At 38.9% G+C, this 18,417-nt stretch overlaps 1 protein-coding gene across 1 annotated transcript in view; it reads left to right on the top strand.

The window, feature by feature from the left end:
• The window catches only part of NEK10 (NIMA related kinase 10), a 200,727-nt gene that overhangs the window by 140,817 nt on the left and 41,493 nt on the right, over positions 1-18,417 (top strand). Inside the window, exons 27-30 of the mRNA XM_090046496.1 lie at positions 4,131-4,314; positions 4,406-4,492; positions 14,070-14,118; positions 17,560-17,597. Of these exons, the coding sequence (XP_089902622.1) occupies positions 4,131-4,314; positions 4,406-4,492; positions 14,070-14,118; positions 17,560-17,597 (358 nt within the window). The remainder of the gene's footprint in view (positions 1-4,130; positions 4,315-4,405; positions 4,493-14,069; positions 14,119-17,559; positions 17,598-18,417) is intronic.

Below are 18,417 nucleotides of genomic sequence, written 5' to 3' on the forward strand. Positions count from 1 at the left end.
CTCAACTGTGTATTTGATGTCTGCGTTAGAAAAAAACCCTGTAAGACTAAATTCACATGTCTTAGGCAACACTAGTTACTTGATTTGGCAGCTAGATCTGATGCCAGTTTAGGATAGCAGTTTTGTAACCTTATTTTACTGAGCTCCAATGAGTTTGTCTACTGGGTTGTTCAGGGATTGTTCAAAGAAACTGAAGTTCTTCGAATGAATTATCAGCACAATTCTATACTGCCCTCTTTACTCCCATTTTTCAATTTTTTGCAAGATTTTGATGAATCGGAAAGAAGTAGGGATCTGGCCCTGGTAATCTTCCCCTAAATGCTCTATTCCTTGAAGAAGCATTATTACTTGATGTGATTAGACCTACCCAGTAAGCAAGTCTGAATCTATGACAGCATTATAGATTAGCCTTCTATCATTGTTTCAGGGGGCATGTGTCTACCCCATCAGCCTTAATCTTTTAATTTGTCAAGTAAACTTTCCTATCTTATCGGAAAAAGTCATAACCTTTTCGGGTTCTGTCCTCTTCATCTCTGAGGCCAGTATAACTAACAAAAATTGAGTTTAAAAATGAAATTTGGCAGACATCCCCACAACATGATTTGTTGGGTTTTTTTGGGATAATACATAAAAATAACTCAAAATAGGCAAGCTATTCAGTTTAATTATTTCTGCATAGCTTATGTACAGCTTCATCTGTCACAACAAATTGTTTGGGGGATTTTTAGAATAGATTTGCTAATGCATTTTAAAAATGATTAAATAAAGTACACTAATCATCTAATAAATTTGATTTGTTCAGTTGGAATAATTTCAGTGCATGGGATAAACAGTAATTTTTAAAAATCCAGAATAGTGTAATTGTGCAATAGATTGGAAAATGTCTAAAAAGGCTGTTGCTACACACTAGAAAAATAAATATTTTTTGGAATTTAAAAGATAAATTTAATAGAATGCAAATGCATTCAGTAGAAAGTCCAGAAAAATATATGGGCACTCCCTTCCAACACCTCAGTTTCTCTTGATCTAGTTTTCTATCTATTTAAATGTATAAACTTTTTGTGGTTGTAGTTAACATTACAGTTATTTATTCAGTCAATGCACAAGGACTTAGGTAAGAGCTAAATATGAAGCAACAAAGCAGAGAGAGGAAGAGAAAACATACGTTTATACTGGAGGAACATGTCATCCACATAGCTGCATATTATTGTTTCTATTCATTGTACAACTCCCTGTGGATTTAAAAGTATTTTTATATAACAGTTTATAGAGTCATCACATCATAGGAAAGGAGGACTGGAAGGGACCCCAAGAGGTCATCTAGTCCAGTTCCCTGCTTGACTAAACCATCCTAGGCAAATCTAACCTGCTCTTGAAAATTTCTAGGGATGGAGATTCCACAACTTCTCTAGATACCCTGCTGCAACGCTTGACTACCTTCATAGTCAGAAAATTATTCCTAATATCTAACCTAAATTTTCTTTGCTGTATTTTGAGGGTCCTAATCCTGTCCCCTATCATCATATGGTCTATCTCCATCTTCTCTGTAATTGCCCTCCAGGTATTTGAAGACTGTTTCCAAATCCCCCGTCTCTTTTCTTCTCTTATAATTCCACTGCAGACCTTGGCAGGGATCTACTAAAGCAAAACAAGAGTGATAAAGAATATAAGGAAGAGAAGAAATTCTTAAAGAGGTGGTAACAGTGAGAGAATTTTTTTTGCCTCAAATTCCATAAAGGTTCTAATTTAAATTCATTCAGTTTCTGCCAGGTCAATAGGTAAATAGCCTATACACGAGCAGCGAGGCTGCTCCAATGCACTGTAATTATAGCACGTTGGAGCAGGTTCAATTAATCGAGTGTGCCGGAGCATGATAATTACTGTGCTCCAGCTGACTCCAGTGTCTTGTGTATCAGTGTCCCTGCACGTAATGGTGGCAGGGGCACTTTAAAGCTCTTTGAATAAACTTTAGTAAAGTGCCCCACCACCATTTTTAAGCACAGGGACACCAATACATGAGATTCTCCAGGCACTCAGAAAACCACTTTCAGAGCTGCTGTAATCAAAGCGTCCCCACTCCTGGAGCACATGTATAAATGCCCTAAGACTTTACATCTAACCTTATGGAAGATGAATTCATAGTTCTTCCCTGGGGTCACATGTTGATCAACAGACATCATAAATGTTATTCTTTAATGTTTCTAAAAATTCTACATCAAGGAAAGAGTTATATAACCCAAGATACCATTTTTTATGTTCATGAACCACTAGAGTATCTTCTTATACTCCATTTTTTCCTGAGAGATATTTAGTGTTGCTATTAAAGCTGCCATTGTTTTTAAGATGATTTTTAAAAATGTGACAATTTATCTTCAGACCCGTGGAAATTTAGTTTTCCATTGTTATGTTATTGTAGTCTGCTAATGCTGAAATTTACAGCCATAGGACATTTCAGAAATAATGTCTGATTAGTGCTAGATATTACTAATGTGTTTTTCACTGTTTCCTCATACGCATTAATGAATTTATCTTCAAATCACTCCTAGGGGGCAAGGAAATGTTATCACAGAATAGCCAAGGAAGAGAAAATTGTAAAGGCTTAAGATGTAGAACTGCAGGAAAAGAACCCCATGTCCTGAATCCTGGCTCACTCAAGCTAGCTTCACCCTACATAATTTGGCTAGCAATAGCAGTCTGGCTTCAGGCTATGTAATTGCTTAAAAACCAAGGTAAAATTAGCTTGGGTAAATTAAGCTGAGCTGAGATCTTTGCTGCTAAAGCTAGACTATTTTTGGTGCCTAAACTAGTTTGGAGTGGGGAAGGGAGTCCCTTGGGTGAGAGACAAGGGAGGGGGAGGGACAGAGAGGGCATTGAACTTATCTTGGCTTGTTTCTCTGCCCAGTCAGTTCCTGGAGTATCAGGTTCGGGCCATCCTCCCCAACTACTCGTTTCCTGAGGGAGTCCATGAATTATTGTGGACTGTCATCCCCCAGGGCCTGGTAGAATCCACTATAAGTTGGGGGAAGGCAGCAAGATCTGGGAGGGAACCAGTGGGACAGCAGCTGTGCCTATCAGGCTTTTGCTGGGCAGAGGGACACGTAGCAGTCAAGGGAGGAAATTCCCTCTCATGATAGCAGCTGGTGCCCGTTCCTCTGTCTTTATCCTCCTCTGTGTCTCTGGGGGCCTTGACCACTAACCTGGCCTATCACTGCTGCTCATAAATGCTAGGACAGTGGTTAGTAACATGTCAGTTGTGTTTGATTTTATTCAGGATGCAGTCCCTGACCTTACAGATATCACTGGGACCTAGCTGGACTATGCTTCTGAGCCAGTGTTTTCTCAAATGATTCTACTAGCATCAGTCTGTCACTAGGGGATAAGAGGAAAATGGCAGTGATCTTCAAGGAAAAGCTGGACCATAAAAAGTAGTGTCTACCTTGTGCTCGAGGATGGAGATAGACTGTCTCAACCATCCCACTGCAGAGCAGGTTCCCTAACCAAGCTAGCTGAGCTGGTCTTGGAGGGGTTGATAAAGACATCCAGACTTATTAGGGGTATCCCAGATAGTAACGGGGCCAAACCATGGGGCAATGCAAAGTTTGGATCTATGTTTTGTATCTGCTTAGATACAGGGGTTCCAATAATTGGGGGGGGGGTTGTCAAGAAACCTTTGTTGTTACTGAACCAGTACTTAGAGGTTCCATCGCCCCTCTGGGGTGGTGGACTGGAGGGACTGATCCAGTCTTGGAGACTTCAGACAGTTGGATTTCAGAACTCTCTGGGGGACATTCCCACTGACCTTGACAGCTACTGTATTGATGGCCTGCTTGGTAGATATTTGCTGCATATTCTTGATGTTAAATTAGTTTTTAATGTATTTTATATAAAGAATAAAAATGATTTCAGCTAAGTGAAATCTCAAAGGTCATTTCCATAAATGCAGGACTGCTGACAGGATTTAAAAGAACAAAGTACAGGACTCACAGCAAAGTGAGAACTAAAAGTCTATTTTTATATATTATGACTGTCTTTCATTTTCAGATTTTCTAACAATCTTTAGATGTTGCTGAGGAAAGGAAAACTAATAATGTTTCCACCCATCATGTTCCTCTGTATTTTCTTATTGTCAGGAGCGTTATGAGAAGTCAAGCTTCAGCAGCAGCAGCAGTGGAACAGCCAGCTTCAAAAGTGAATTTTCAGAAAGTGCCGACCTTCCAAGTGAAAGCTTTCATCCAGCCAGCGGAAAAGAGCAGGACAGAACATGTGATGAAATCCTGTTGGATGATAACTGCACTTTAGAAAACTCTGAGAAAGGTAGTCATTAGCAGAAACAACTCCAGGAATGCTAACATGCTGCTCAGAGCTTGGTGAAAAGCTTGTTTTCTGCTTATATTTTTATGCCTAGATGTCTTCTCTGAATTAGATGATGAGCTGGATATATTAGATAATTTCAGCAGCTCCAGTTCAAGTCCTTTGAAAGACTCTGAATTTGGTAAGTTTCTTTACACATGAACCAGTACAGTGATTTCTAACAGCAAAACATTTGTTTACTCAGAAATGTATGATGTTTTCAGAATTAATCACAAGTTCGCCATCTGTTAGGGTGCAAAGGTCCTCCATAAAAAAAAATTAAGAATTGTACCTCTATGGCGCTGTTCTTTTAATACAGTAAGATGGTGTAACATTTTGTATAACATCTTCTTTATGGATTAAATCTACATTTTGTTTTAAAAATAGCTGGAGAGATAAATAAATAAAGATGCTATGTCTTGGTAAATTAAATAAGGCTTTGGTTTTCATGCATGAGAAAAAGAGAGCTGAGGAAGATGAGAAACAGAAGAAGGATCATCTTTATGAAACAATTAAAGAGGAGACTTTTGTCTCAATAGTGGTGAGACTGTGAAGGACCATATATATAAAAATAAATAGTGGATCAGAAAGGAGAGTAGACCAAGGCAACATCTAGCAGCACCTCTAAGTGTGCCTGTATAGAGTTGGATGTATGGTGTGTGGTTCAATGTTGAAATTGAATGGCAGTTTATTGTGAAACATAGCAGTCTGTATATGGTTATTGTGCTGCTCATGTGGTAAGCATGTGAGCTCTATGTCCTGTGAATATAAATGTTGGCTACATTTTTCTTGGTTTTTAGGAGTTGCTTTAATATGTAGATTCTTACTTTTGGTGTCTCAAATGATACCATGTAACCTTTCCGTGCTGCCCATGTTACTAAATGGGTGGCGGTTCTAGCTAGATGGGAAGAGCTTCTGCAGGCATCTTGGTGTGGAAAAGGGTTGCAACTAACAGTAGAGCAAGCAAAACTGTAGTGTCATTGGCAGGGATCCGGGTTTTCCATTTCCCACAGAAAAATGGAGAAGAACGCAGCTTTCCACCTTTACCCAAGGAAAACACGGATTTTTCATTTTAATGGATAAACCTGTGGATTTTGCAAAGAGCTCTCTGCAGGCTGACAGAGTTCCAGCCTGCAAGGGCTGGCAGGGAGGAGGTGAGAGGGGGAGGGGGAGGAGGGCACTCAGGCAGGGCACACCATGTGCATGTATATGCATGTGTATGCCAGGGAGACTGGAAAGCAGCTCCCGTAGGTAAGTCTTGTGAGGGGTGGGATTGAGGCCCCCATAGAGAGGGAGCTGGTCAGGGCTGGGGCTGGGGTTGGACCTGGGGCTGCTGCCCAGCTGGGTGGTACATGGGGCTTAGGCCCAGGGTTGGAATGCATGGCCATTGGGCCCTGGCAGGAAGTGGGACAGGGCCATGGGTGGCTCATCCGAGGGGAGAGGGTGGGGCTGGCTCCCCACTGCTGTGCATGGTCCCAAGGGGCACCAGCAGGGCTGAAGTAGGAGGGCCTGACCTGTGTTCTGTGAGCTAAGGGCCAGAGGGAGCTCGGATTTTCCATGATAAACACCGCCCCCCCGCCCCCAAATCAAATATCCAAATTTGTAGGTATTTAGAATTTAGCTTATTATAGTGATTGAGGCACTGGTAGGCTTCCAAATCTCTTTGCCATTGTAAATATATCAAGAAAACATTGTGTTCAGCTGATACCTATGTATAGTGGCCTTTCATTTTAATCATGGATGTTAGGTTTTTAATCAGAACACTTGTGATTTTTTTTCATCAGAGAATTTGCAATTTTTTTATCAGAGAAAACCAGGATACCTGGCCATCAGTTCTGATAGTTCAGCTTTTGTCTTTGTCCAAAATCAGAACAAAAAGTTGAAACAACATTTTTCCTTAGGTGAAGCTTTCCAAACCATTTTGATTCATAAATAGCAAAAATTGCATCTTTTTTTATCTATAAGAAATAATTCAATACTCACAAAAAGAAATGCACTGGTTAGGTTTGTCAACTGAACCAAACCACTTTGTTTCAACACTGAACTACACTTCCCTGCGGTAGCATATTTTCTCACGGGAGTTGTAGTTTGGTTCCTCATTCTCCCCTTTATGCACTCCACAGAACCAGGCTCAGTGGCTGAACTTTATCTTTCACGATGCACCTGCAGGCAAATGCTCTGTGCTATTTGGTAAGAGGGACTTCTAGTGTACCACGTATCTGTCCAGGAAACCTGACCCATAGGAAAGAAAGAGGGCATGAATAATCTCTTATGCGGCTGTCTGCTATGAAAAGAAAATCCATTTACATGTTTAACTGACTCAAAATGAAACATTTAAGGTCAATTTAGCAAACACTGTATACTATTGTACAGAGGGTTTGGGGAGGGAACAGGGTGTGAGGGGGGAAATATTTTATTTAATTTTTCCTAGTAAAAAAAATTAAAATACTTCAGCAAAATTAATTTATCCGGAAAGAGAAAAAATCCCTTTTGTGGAAACTGTTTTTTCAATTAAATTATCATTCTGACAAAACAGATTCCTGACCACCTGTAGTAACATTTTAAACAGAAGAATGGTAGTTGACTGTAGAGTTTTAAAATATTTTGTTGGGTTTTATCCTAGATTTTAAAAACTAATCAATGTTGTGGTTTTGGTAAGGTAACGCAATGTTAATTGCTACCTGGTCTTCTTTTTTCTGTTGTGCCAGCTAGTGACTGGTCATCACATTCATTTAACTATCTAATCAGTACCATGTAAACAAACAAAATAACCTGATCATTATCTGTTAAAATCCATTATGCTTGTGACTGTAGCTGTCCCTGCAAGGGTTAGGAGGCCTAGGGCCTCCTACCTCTGTACAAGCTACCTCTGTACAGGCCTTGGTTCAAGGGTGGTTAGGTGTTCCTTATAAAAAGACCAGCAGAGTAAGCCTCAGCATGTAGGCAGGCTGTTGGAGGAAGAAAGTTGTTTTGTGGGGAGCAGGGGCCCAGGATGTGCAGAAGATCTGTTTTTCTTGCTGTTTTGTTTACATTTTATCTTGAAGGATAAAACTGTGCTCTGAAACAGCCTTGGCATAACCCTGAATTCTTCCTGGATCAGCTTTCAAGAACCATCTCCCAACTTCTTTATAAGTCATGTCAGACCCGAAGAATGTTATGCTATATAATAAACAAGTTGATTGTGGTATTCATTTTTCTTAAAATTGAGCTGTGGTTTTCACACCGGGTAAACATCTTCATTTGCTAATGACTAAAGAGCTCTTTGCCAATCTACTGAAGTGTCTAATGAGGAAGATCCCATAACATCTTGTTAAACTAATTAATTTAGTCAGCATTTCTTCATATGTTCCCCCACTAGTGAAGGTACAACTGGTGGGAAAGCAGTAGAGGGCTACTTCTGAGAAAAAAATTATCTGTATCATGCATTTTATATTATCTGTTGTTTCTCTTTAGTGCTAAAGTATTGATAGTACCTAGTGCCTACTGTGTATACTATTATACAGAGGGTTTGGGGAGGGAGAAGGGTGTGAGGGGGGAAATAAAAAGTTAAGTTTAAAAATATTTTTTCCTTTTTATGATTTCATATTTTGTCGTCATAGAGATGTATCATAGTATTAACATACTCTAGCAACTGGATTATGACTAACACCACTCAAAAATTCTAGTCAAAGGACTTCCTTCATATGTAGATTACAAGGGAAAGGGTTATTAACCTTTCTTTTTTTAAAGAGACCAAAGATCACATATCTTGGGGGACAGGTATCTTATATCTGCCCAAAATACTGTATTACCATAATCAAACTAACTAGATTCCTTTTCCTAATTGCTTAGACTGTTCTATTCCCCTTTTTTGAATATAAGTGTTAAGTTTGCTATTCTCCCATCATAAATTACTATTCCCAAATTCATTGCTGAAGATCCATGCTATGGGGGGTTACTATTTTATGTTCTGATTCTTTCTATATTCCGGGATAGGGATTATCCAGCTCCTTGCCCCCCATCTTGTTACAGTAAGCAATATGAGTTGTCCATTTACCTCAGATATGATCAGTTCCATTACTATGTCTTCATTCCCTGATCAGTTCCATTACTATGTCTTCATTCCCATTTGGTATCCCACTGTTATCCTTGTTTAGATCTTAATTATTATTGAAGACCAAGGCAAAGTATTAATTCAGTATTTGAGTCAATCCTTGATTTGGATAATCCTTGATTTCCACCTCACCTTCAGTATATAGTAGCACAATTTCTTCTGCCTTAGTAATGTTTTTATTTATATGACTGAAAAACCTTTTGCTCTTTGTTTTTATTTCTTTTGCAAGGCCCAAAGTTTCTACAAAGCTCAAATGGTACTAGTGTCTGAACAGGTAAAAACCCTAAGCCTTTGCATCTGGTTCTTGGTTGTAAGAGATTTGGAGCTGAGCAGTTAAAATTGTTTCTTATAGTTTAAGTCTTTCTGTGTTCAAGAAAGCAGCACTTAGTAAGCTTTTGCAAATGAACACAGCTGCAGCAAAGATACTTGACTCTACTATGAATATCTCCTCCTACCTTAAATAACTGACAAGACCTTGGATTTTGATAGCCACTTGGGTCAAAACAGTTAATATGATTAAGACAGTTCTTCTGGTAACACATTTCTGGTAAAACATTTCGGTAGCACACTTTTGCTTCCTGTCTTCTGGTATGGATGGGGAAGAATTTGGATGCCGGATCACTGCCTGGAAGGCAGCCTTACTAAATCATGCTTGTTTATACTGCAGACAAAATTTTCTTATATAACATTGGCTTTAATATTGTTTTAAAAATCTGTTCCTTGTAACATATTTGTAAAGTAGGCAAGACCATAGCTGTTTGCTTGTGACTTTCCATACCCTTTGGTGTTTCTCAGGCAGTGACAAAATTATTTTTTTGATTGCAGTTCATGTAGAGAAGAATCATTTTCATCATTAGAAAGAGTGAGGGTATAGTTGCATCCAATATCCATATTTTAAAATGCATTAAAATCATCCTTTCTTAATAACCTCCTATCACCCTGACACCTCAAAATTCTTCACACCAACTATGCAGGGTGTTAGTATATTTCCTGAGAAGAATTAGCACCTTATGATTGTTTTGTTTGTCTCCTGAATCAGAATCTTAATTAACAATCATTCCCCTAGAGCTTAGCTACTTCAATTAATATTTAAATAGATTCACCTTTCTGTAGAGTGCATGTGTTTGCTGTTTTAAGTGCAAGACAGATTAACAATTCTGATGTTACAAGTAGAATATCAAAATTCAAGATATAGACACAGAAATGGTGAAGATCTGAACAGGTGGTTTTGACCTGTCACATTCTTCCTTATTACTTTGTCCTCATCCCTGAAATCTGGAAGTTATAACCTGGTTCCCACTCAAAAAAGAGATTATTTAAGAGTGCACAATTAATTTTTCAAATTAGTGCTTCTCCATGGTAAAACTTCCACAGACCCTCACTATGGTAAAGTAGTTCAGTTCGGACCAGTTAGTCAGAGATTACTAAAACACTGTATCATTTTGAAGCTGTAAATACCTTTCTAATTCTAACTGGAACAAGAAAGACAGCAGCTGACAGACATCCAGTAATATGTTCCAGTTGTCTGGACCTAGTAGTTTCATTCACAGTTTGGGTTTGATTATGTTCCAGTACAGGAAGCTGATAGATATCCAGAAAGCCTGAAGGTAAAAGGGCCTTGTTTGAACAGGGGCAGTTGAGTGCTTCTGATTTAATAAGGCTGGAAGATGATAAGATTTTTTGGAATCAAAGATAACTGGATCATTTGGTTGCTCCTCTAAGTCAGGGGCATGCAACCCCCAGCATGTGTGCCAGAATGTGGCATACAAAGGCATTTTGCTTGGCATGTGTGCCTTGGGGTAGAAGGCAAGAAAGGGGCCAGAGTTGAGCTGCCACAACAAGGATTGGGCACCTTGTAGCTCCCCTGCTGTCCACCCCAGCACACCAACATCTTAGAAGTTGAGGTTGTGGGTGTTTATGGCACTCTTCTCAAAAAAAATTGTCAACCCTCACTCTAAGTGTAAGATACTTGAATCTTTAGGTTATGTATAGGTGGGGTTCTCGATCAAGCTTAGCTTGATTCTGTCAACCTTATCCTTTATATAAGAAGCTGTCTACAGAAAACTCTTAAAATAGAAGGGTAGATTTTGCTGTACAGAGGCTCAACCTCAACATAGTTTTCAGGCTCCCCCCCGAGATATCTTTATCCAAGATATGAGCCTCTCATTGTACCTATGATCAAAGAAGGCAGAAGAGAAAGACTATGGATCCCAGTAGTATCCTGGGTATTTAATTTCTGACAATCAGTTTTGATGATCTAGCTCTAGCTAAACATAGAGATATGACAAGTCAGAGCCTTCCTACCTCAGTTAAATTTACAGGGTTTGCCTTGCAGGATGCAGTTGTTAAATGTGTAACCACTGCTGTGGATCAATGCTTCATTCAGTTCAGTGACAACACTAGCTTTGTTAACATGTGGTTGGTATTGTTCATGCTACAGTGATTTAAAAGGGAAAAGCTTATATAAAGTATTTATATGTAAATAAACCTAATTTGACCTTTCCACTGAGGACATCTTACAGACATCATTCAAAAAACAAATGCTGTTATGTCTTGTCTCTCTTTGGCTAGGGACAGAAGTTCAAAAAACCTGAGCCTGAATTGATTCATTCTTTGCAGGTTAGTCTAACTGGGCTAGGCTAAATCAGTTTGTAACTGCATAGACATCCCAGACATGCAGGCACATGCCTGCAGTAGCTCAGGCTAGAATCTGGGGGGGCACTAGAGCAGCCCTCCCTTCCCTTCTCCAGAGCTGAGATGAGGGGGGCATGGCCAGGAATTGATAACAGTGTTTATCACTCCTAACTCAGTGTTTATCACCCCATTAAGAAAACAACACAGGGACATACCAGCTACCTGTTAATTTTGCTCTTGTCCCATCAGCTGCAGCACGGACCGTAGCCAGCATGTGGTCTGCTAACTAATAGACAGACACTTCTCAGCAAGGCAGAGAGGAGGGGGCAATTTCTGCTTAGCAGGGAGTGATCAGGGGGAGGGGGAGGGGCAGTAGCAGCCTGTAGTCTCTGTCAGAGCTCTAGCCAGGGAGCAGAGAGCCGAGCCCTGCCCAGCTCAGAGAGCATACTGGGATGCTTCGGGTGTCTGGTTTAACTTAAACATGCAAGGGGTCTGGGACAGACATTGCATAAACCAGTTTGACCCAAATTAATTAAGTCTGATACTACATTCAACCAGATTTATCTCAAACCAGTTTCAGCCATTTTCAAACCAGTTTATGTGCATTGAATATTTGTTCTGTTACAGGTTTAAACCAGTTTCTGATCACTTAAACCAGTTTATGTGTAATGTTTGTCCCTAAACACCAGTAATTCTGTTAACATGATTGTTTGGTGTCATTTTCCTATCAGCTCTGGTAGATTTGGAAGGAATTTATTTTTTTAAGAGACTACCAGAAAGGAAGGCAAAGAAAAACATTCTATCCTCCTAGTTTTTGATTTATCTCACCCTGTCACAGGCTTCTTGCTTGTTGTTGTATATGGTAATCATAGAAAAATGTATAGTGAAACCACTGCAAAAGAAAAAAATGTTTAAAACTGTGCGATGGAATATATTTATATGATTTGTATCAGATCAAAGTGAATTGCCAAGTTAAATGCATGGAAGTTACTTTAACTGTATCAGTTGTTAGAGACCTCTGTGGCAGTTACCATGACTTTTCTGGTGTCCCACATATTTGTTTATTTATTTTAAACCACAAATAATATTTATGATTTTCTAGTAGAGGGGGGATTGGTAAGCATCTGGCATAAGCTCTTCACCTCCAAATAATGAGGTACCAGCACCGTGTGGAGACCTTGTACAGAAAAAAACCTGGATGATTTAAAGTTTGGGGTTTTTTTACTTTGATATTTATATGAACTAAGAAATCTCTTTTAATACTCACCTTTTCAAAATCATAGTTTTTCACATTATAGCACTCTTCCCATCCAAATCCAGGGAAGCATCTATTGAAAAGAAGAAATATAGTCCAGGCAAGGCACTGGACTGGGAATTTGGGAGACTTAGTTTTCCTTCTTAATATATGATTTTGGTTAGAGAAGTTTACCGCTTCATCCTTATCTAATAAATACTTTGGGGAAGGAAGTAATTATTACAACACATTTTATTTATATATTCATTCATTTATTTATGTTTATAGTAGTCCCTTGCTGTCTAAGCCAACTTTTGCTAGGAACTGAACAAGTTCTTGTTTTGTGTTTGCATAGTGTCCAGTACAGTGATTCTCAACCTTTTTAGACTCAAAGGCATCCTTTGCTAGACTCAAGACCCCTCTTCAAAATATGAGCTCTTAGTTTTCACTTGATTATTTACCACAAAAAAATAATAGAGCTATTTTTCTGTTACAAAGAACTCAAAGACCACGACAGGTCAGAATGCTTTTAACACTATGGATTCCTGTTTAAAATCTTTGGGTTTTTCTTATGAATCATGTTTGCTTACCTAACAGTGCTACCATTGCATGGCACTGTACCTCTCAAAGAATATCAAAGCACAGCACAGTGCCATGGTTCCTTTGTTGACAATAATTGGTCTAGTAAAAAAGACGACTCCTTGGATCACCTTCACACTGATAAGTATTACTGTATTTTCTCTCATACAACATGTTCCAGAATATAATGCACCCTGTTTTTGAAAGATAGAACGAAGAAAAATATCTTCCCTTGTAGTAAGTAACTTAGTAATAGCAGCTAGGGAACTGAGCCTGTTCATTGTTCTGCTTCCTGTGGATTGCTCCAGATTTTGCTATTAATTTCAGTGAGTAAGTGTATTTCTCACATAATGCACACTCCAGTTTCCAGCAGCTGGTTTTGGGGGAAAAGGTGTGTGTTGTATGAGAAAATATGGTAATAACACCATTTCAAGGTCAATGGCTACTTGTTTAATGACATTTTACACCAGCATTTCTGTTTCTTTGCTCCTGAAAGGTATTTTCTTAATCAGTTCAGAAAATGACCCTATTGAATCTTTGCCATGTACTACGACTACAGAGACAGACTCTTTGTGATGAAGTATGATGCTCTTGTCAAGATATTCAAAAGTCAACAGATTTTTAGGTCAAATATAGTGAGTCAGCTTCTGAATGAGCAAGAATTTTTGGGAGTAGGTTGCTGCTTTGAGGGACGGCCGTTTGACATAGGCATTGGATACTGTATTTCTAATCTAATTTATTTATATAGGTATTTCAGAAAGAGTACATTATTTTAGAATTGCTGTAAAAAAACCTGTGTATTCAAACCCAGTCCTGTACTCTGTTTAAACCCAGTCTGTTACTCCTCTGGGTTCCTGTTGTTCTAATATATTCCTCCAAAACAGTATAACATCGGGAACATAGTTCAAGTATAGGTCAGAATTCTTATTGCAGGTTTCTGCAAGGGGCCTAAGTTATAAAGCAGGGATATATTTGGTGCATCAAAAGAAGCCTGAGAACTTAAATGAGTTATTAGTGGTTAATGAGTCCGTGTACAGTTCTTGCATTTTTTTTTAATTTGCATTTTGAACTTTTTTGGAAAGTTATTTTGAGACGGCATACCTGAGAAATCTTATGTATGCCTCACATATATAAAATATTTTAAGTATAGAGAATTTAACCTTTGTGAATTTGTTTCAGGTATAATTAAAAGAAGCTTCAGCGCATCTGAAAGGCAACTTCAGATTCGGTATGTATCCTATTAGATTTTGAAATAAACCTAGTTGATCATTATTTTGAATTCCAACACAACCATTTAAAAAAGAGTTGCTCCTACACATCCTACAAAAAACATTTGGAGAGTGTCTACGTTAATCAGTATTCATATTTTAGTTACCCCAACGGAACTGGCAGTCTATTCACATGAGCTGTAAATTCTAATGCAAAAGTTACTCTTGACCAGCTAGTCACTCTTCTGTACAGAGTTAAATAAGTGTTTTGGAAAATCCATGATCTGGTAAAACCAATTTTCCCACTGCTTATTCTAAGATGGTGAGAACCATGATGCATACCACAATGTTTTGACTGCTGTTCCCACCTCTTTGCTGATTGCCTCACTACATGGATCTTCATAGTGCTTTTTAGAGTCATAGTATTCTCCATATGAGAGAGCTCAACCTAGGTGCTTACCTTTTTCAGTGGAATAACTGAGACACCAAGAAGTTATGCAATTCACCCTACGCCACCTAGGAAGTCTTTACTGAGGCCAAGAATTGTTAAGCTGTTCTAATTAAAGTGCCCAGAGCATCATGTGTATAAGTGGCCCCACACTGGAAAATGGCAGCAGGGGCACTTTTAAGCTCATCAAATGAACTTTAGTTAAAGCTCCCACTGCCATTTTTCAACGTGGGGATGATGATACACATGATGCTGGAGCCTGCTGGAGCGCAGTAATTACCACACTTCAGCCCACTTGATTAATGCTCTGTAATTACAGTTTGTTGGAGCAGCCTCCCTGCACATGTATAGGCAGCCTTAGTGATTTATATTCCTTTAATGATTTAAACACTAGCTTTGTTAACATGTGGTTGGTATTGTTCATGTTAAAGTGATTGAAAAGGGAAAAGCTTATGTAAAGTATTTATATGTAAATACACTTAATTTGACCTTTCCACTGAGAACATCTTACAGACATCATTCAAAAACCCCTTTCAACCCTTTAAATGCCTCTTCAGTCTTCCTGGTTCAACTTTTCCACTGATCAGAAGCCATTCACGTGTCTTGGTCTTTACCAGACACTTCTCTCTCTAATTTTCTGTGCTGAGTTCCCCTTCTCAAAGTGTCATCTTGTCTCTTTTCAAGTTCTTTACCTCTCTGCTCCACCCCTTGCTCTGCCAGTCAGCCTTACCATGAATTCTAAATTATCAATGTTAGTGAATTCTTTTCTTTTTCCTTTTCCCCGCTGATATTGTTGACTCTCTCCAGATTTCAGTCGCCTTCACTCTTAACTCTTTTATCTGTCTGCCCCTTTGCAAGGTTTGGCTTGCCAAAACTCAAACTTAGATCATCAGCATCTGCTTCTGCCTCCTCTTATGTGATAAAGCATCTCTGGTAGAAATCCCATGACCATCCTGACTTCCACTGTTCATCCTCTCATTCATTTTTGCCATTTTCCTAGCTAAACAGCTCTTCTTTTCCAGCTTAAGAACAAGTACTGTCAAAACAATTTGACTTCCTGGTTTGGTGGATAAGGGAAAATGATATAACACATTTGGACTTGTAATAAGGCTTTTGATACAATGCCATGTGCTAGTCTCATAAGTAAGCTGGAGAAATTTTGGCTAGATAGAATTTAATATATATTAAACAAATTCTTTCTCTCTGCACCTCCAAGTACTTCCCACTAAAGAAATCCTTTTTTGATCACTGTAGACAATACCATCATCCTACCTGACACTGGTCACCTTCATCCCCCAAAACTCTCTCCAGCTCTTCTCATTCAGGCTATATCTTGAAAATTGTTTCGCATAATATCTCTAAAGTACTGTCTTTCCTTTCCATCTATGCAGCTGAAGCTCTTTCCCAGAATTCTGTGAATACTGGAACATCTTTTTCTCTGGCTGTGAAAAATGCAATCTTGTCCTGCCCATATCCATTTAAAATGGTGCTGCAAACATCATTTCCCTGAACACCATCCCATCCCTCATCGTTTTCAACATATCACCCATCTCTGTACATCCTTTTGCTGGCTGCCCCTTCTCTATCACAGCAATAAACATTTGTCTTAACTTTCATGGTCCAGACTCTTCAAATTTTCTTTTTGCCTGATACTTTGGTGAATCCAGCAAAGGCATGAGGAGTGGGTAGGTACAGCTCCTTTAGCTGTGCTTCACATCCCTCTGAGTTTCCTCCCTTTTCCTCTAGTCCTGAATTTTTCATAGGGAAGAGGAGGGGTCGAAGGTTGTTATCACTCACCCCCTGGGTTTCAGAGCTTCATGGAGCTCCAGCAAGAGCCTACACTGACCACCTGATGAGCTTAGAGAGCTACCTATGCATGTAGCGCACAGCCAAAAAGGGATGCAACCATACCACCATAGTCTTCTGGATCTTTCCCTGCCTAGAAAATGGTTCACAGCGATTATACTGCTCATCTACTGAGTCTGTTCCCCATTATGTTGCCCAGTATTGTCTCATCATTTTCTCATCTCATCTGTCTATATATCTGTCTTTGTTGTCTCTTGCCTTTAATTGGAAGCTTTTTGGGGCAGTGACCATCTTTTTGTTCTGTTTATGTTCTCAGACCTAACAGTCGATGACTAGGCTTCCTAAGCCCTATGGCAGTGGCATTGGTGCTAACAGTAGTAATATTTAACGCAAATATCTTTCATCCTCTATACAAGAGTGCTACTAGTGCAAATTGCTTCATTGCTGGGTTTTTTTGTATTTATCATCTGTGAATGATAATGTATATCTGTTTATATAAAGTGGCTAGAGATCTACAGATGAAGACAACATTATGTAGTCTAGTAGATTAATGAGAGCTTTAAATGCTGAAGATCTGGAGCTGATTCTTATTTGTTGCACAGTAAGCATTAAAAATCAGAAGTCAAAATGACAAACCCCTAAATTTATTTGTAAGGCAATATTGCAGTACATCTGGAGACTGACTCATGATTTTTGGACAGTTGGGGTTAATAATAATGTATATAGCTTGACAAAGACTTTTAAATTAAGGATTCTTGTTTTTCATTCCGATATAGCCAGTTGACAACTGTATGAAGATTCATGGTCTTGTTCTTTTTTGTTTTGGACCTAGGATCAGACAAGGAAATTCTTTGCATAGAAGTAGTTGCACCAGGAAAGAGGCAAGGTGCTATATGCCATTTCTTTTCACCTTGTTGTTCTTATCTTACCCACACAGCCTTGGCTTTTTTTTTCTTTCTGTTGCTATCACCCAGAGTATATGTATAGATGTGTATTTTCATATCTATATACAGTGAAGTGCTTAAAATTACTTTAAACTATTGGTTACAAGCTAAGCAGCTGCAGCAGCTGGATTAAGCCAAGGGCTTGTGGTATAGATGGGAGGCAGAAGACAAGGAAAGGCGTGTGAAGGTTTATGAGGAAATTTTGTTTCCTCTATAATCATTGACTTTGAAGCTGAATGCGATCAAAAATCTTTGTTTTATAGAGATTATATTGGAGGCCCAGGATCAAGACCAAGACCAGGTAATTTTATGTTTACTACAACCACATTTACCCTACATTAACCTTCCAGGTTCTTTAAGGCCAGGTACAGACATTACACTTTTACCAGCATAAGTGGTCTATTTCCATAGCAGAACAGGAGTTTAGCACACAAAACCAGTCTGTACCTATAACAAAACAGAGGTTCGGCACGCACAGACTGGTTTAAAAATGGCAGAAGCTGGCCTAAAATTTGCCCCTCCCTTGCTCTGCCCCCAGGGGCAAATGTGTGTTCTGTTCATGACCAATCTAAACTACACAGCTTAGCAAAAAAATGTGTAACTTAGATCACTTCCTCCTCGGGCTTTTTGAATGTCTGAGCCTAACCTAAAAGCTTATGTTATGGTTGTATATACAATATCTACCTCTTTTATTTCTTCAGCTTTTCTTCCTCTTGACCTGCTTCTGAAAGTACCTTCGCTCATAATCAGGGCCCACATTAAGAAAACAGAGGACTCGTTAGTGACAGGGTGGCAGTCTCATAGCCTTCCAGCTGTGATTCTTCGCAATCTGAAAGATCATGGTAGTACTTCTTAGTACATTTTGTAGTCAAGTGATAGGAGAGCAGATAATTATGTCTGAAACTAAAATATAGTTTATGAATAATCTGCAAAGAAACTCTTTTATGTGATTCCAGGAAAATTCGCTAGGTCCTTGTTTAAGCATTCCTTACCCAGGATGAATTTTAATTTAATGCAGTGGGAGTTGCTCCTTAGTACAGAGTGTTTCATAGAGCCCTTGTAAGTTCTGGTATATTTGTACATAAATCATCAGTGATGAAATTTTTTTTATTTCTGATGTT

The sequence above is a fragment of the Crocodylus siamensis genome, chromosome 5, assembly GCF_052110815.1.
Source record: "Crocodylus siamensis isolate JL-2025a chromosome 5, ASM5211081v1, whole genome shotgun sequence".
Lineage (NCBI taxonomy): Eukaryota > Metazoa > Chordata > Crocodylia > Crocodylidae > Crocodylus > Crocodylus siamensis.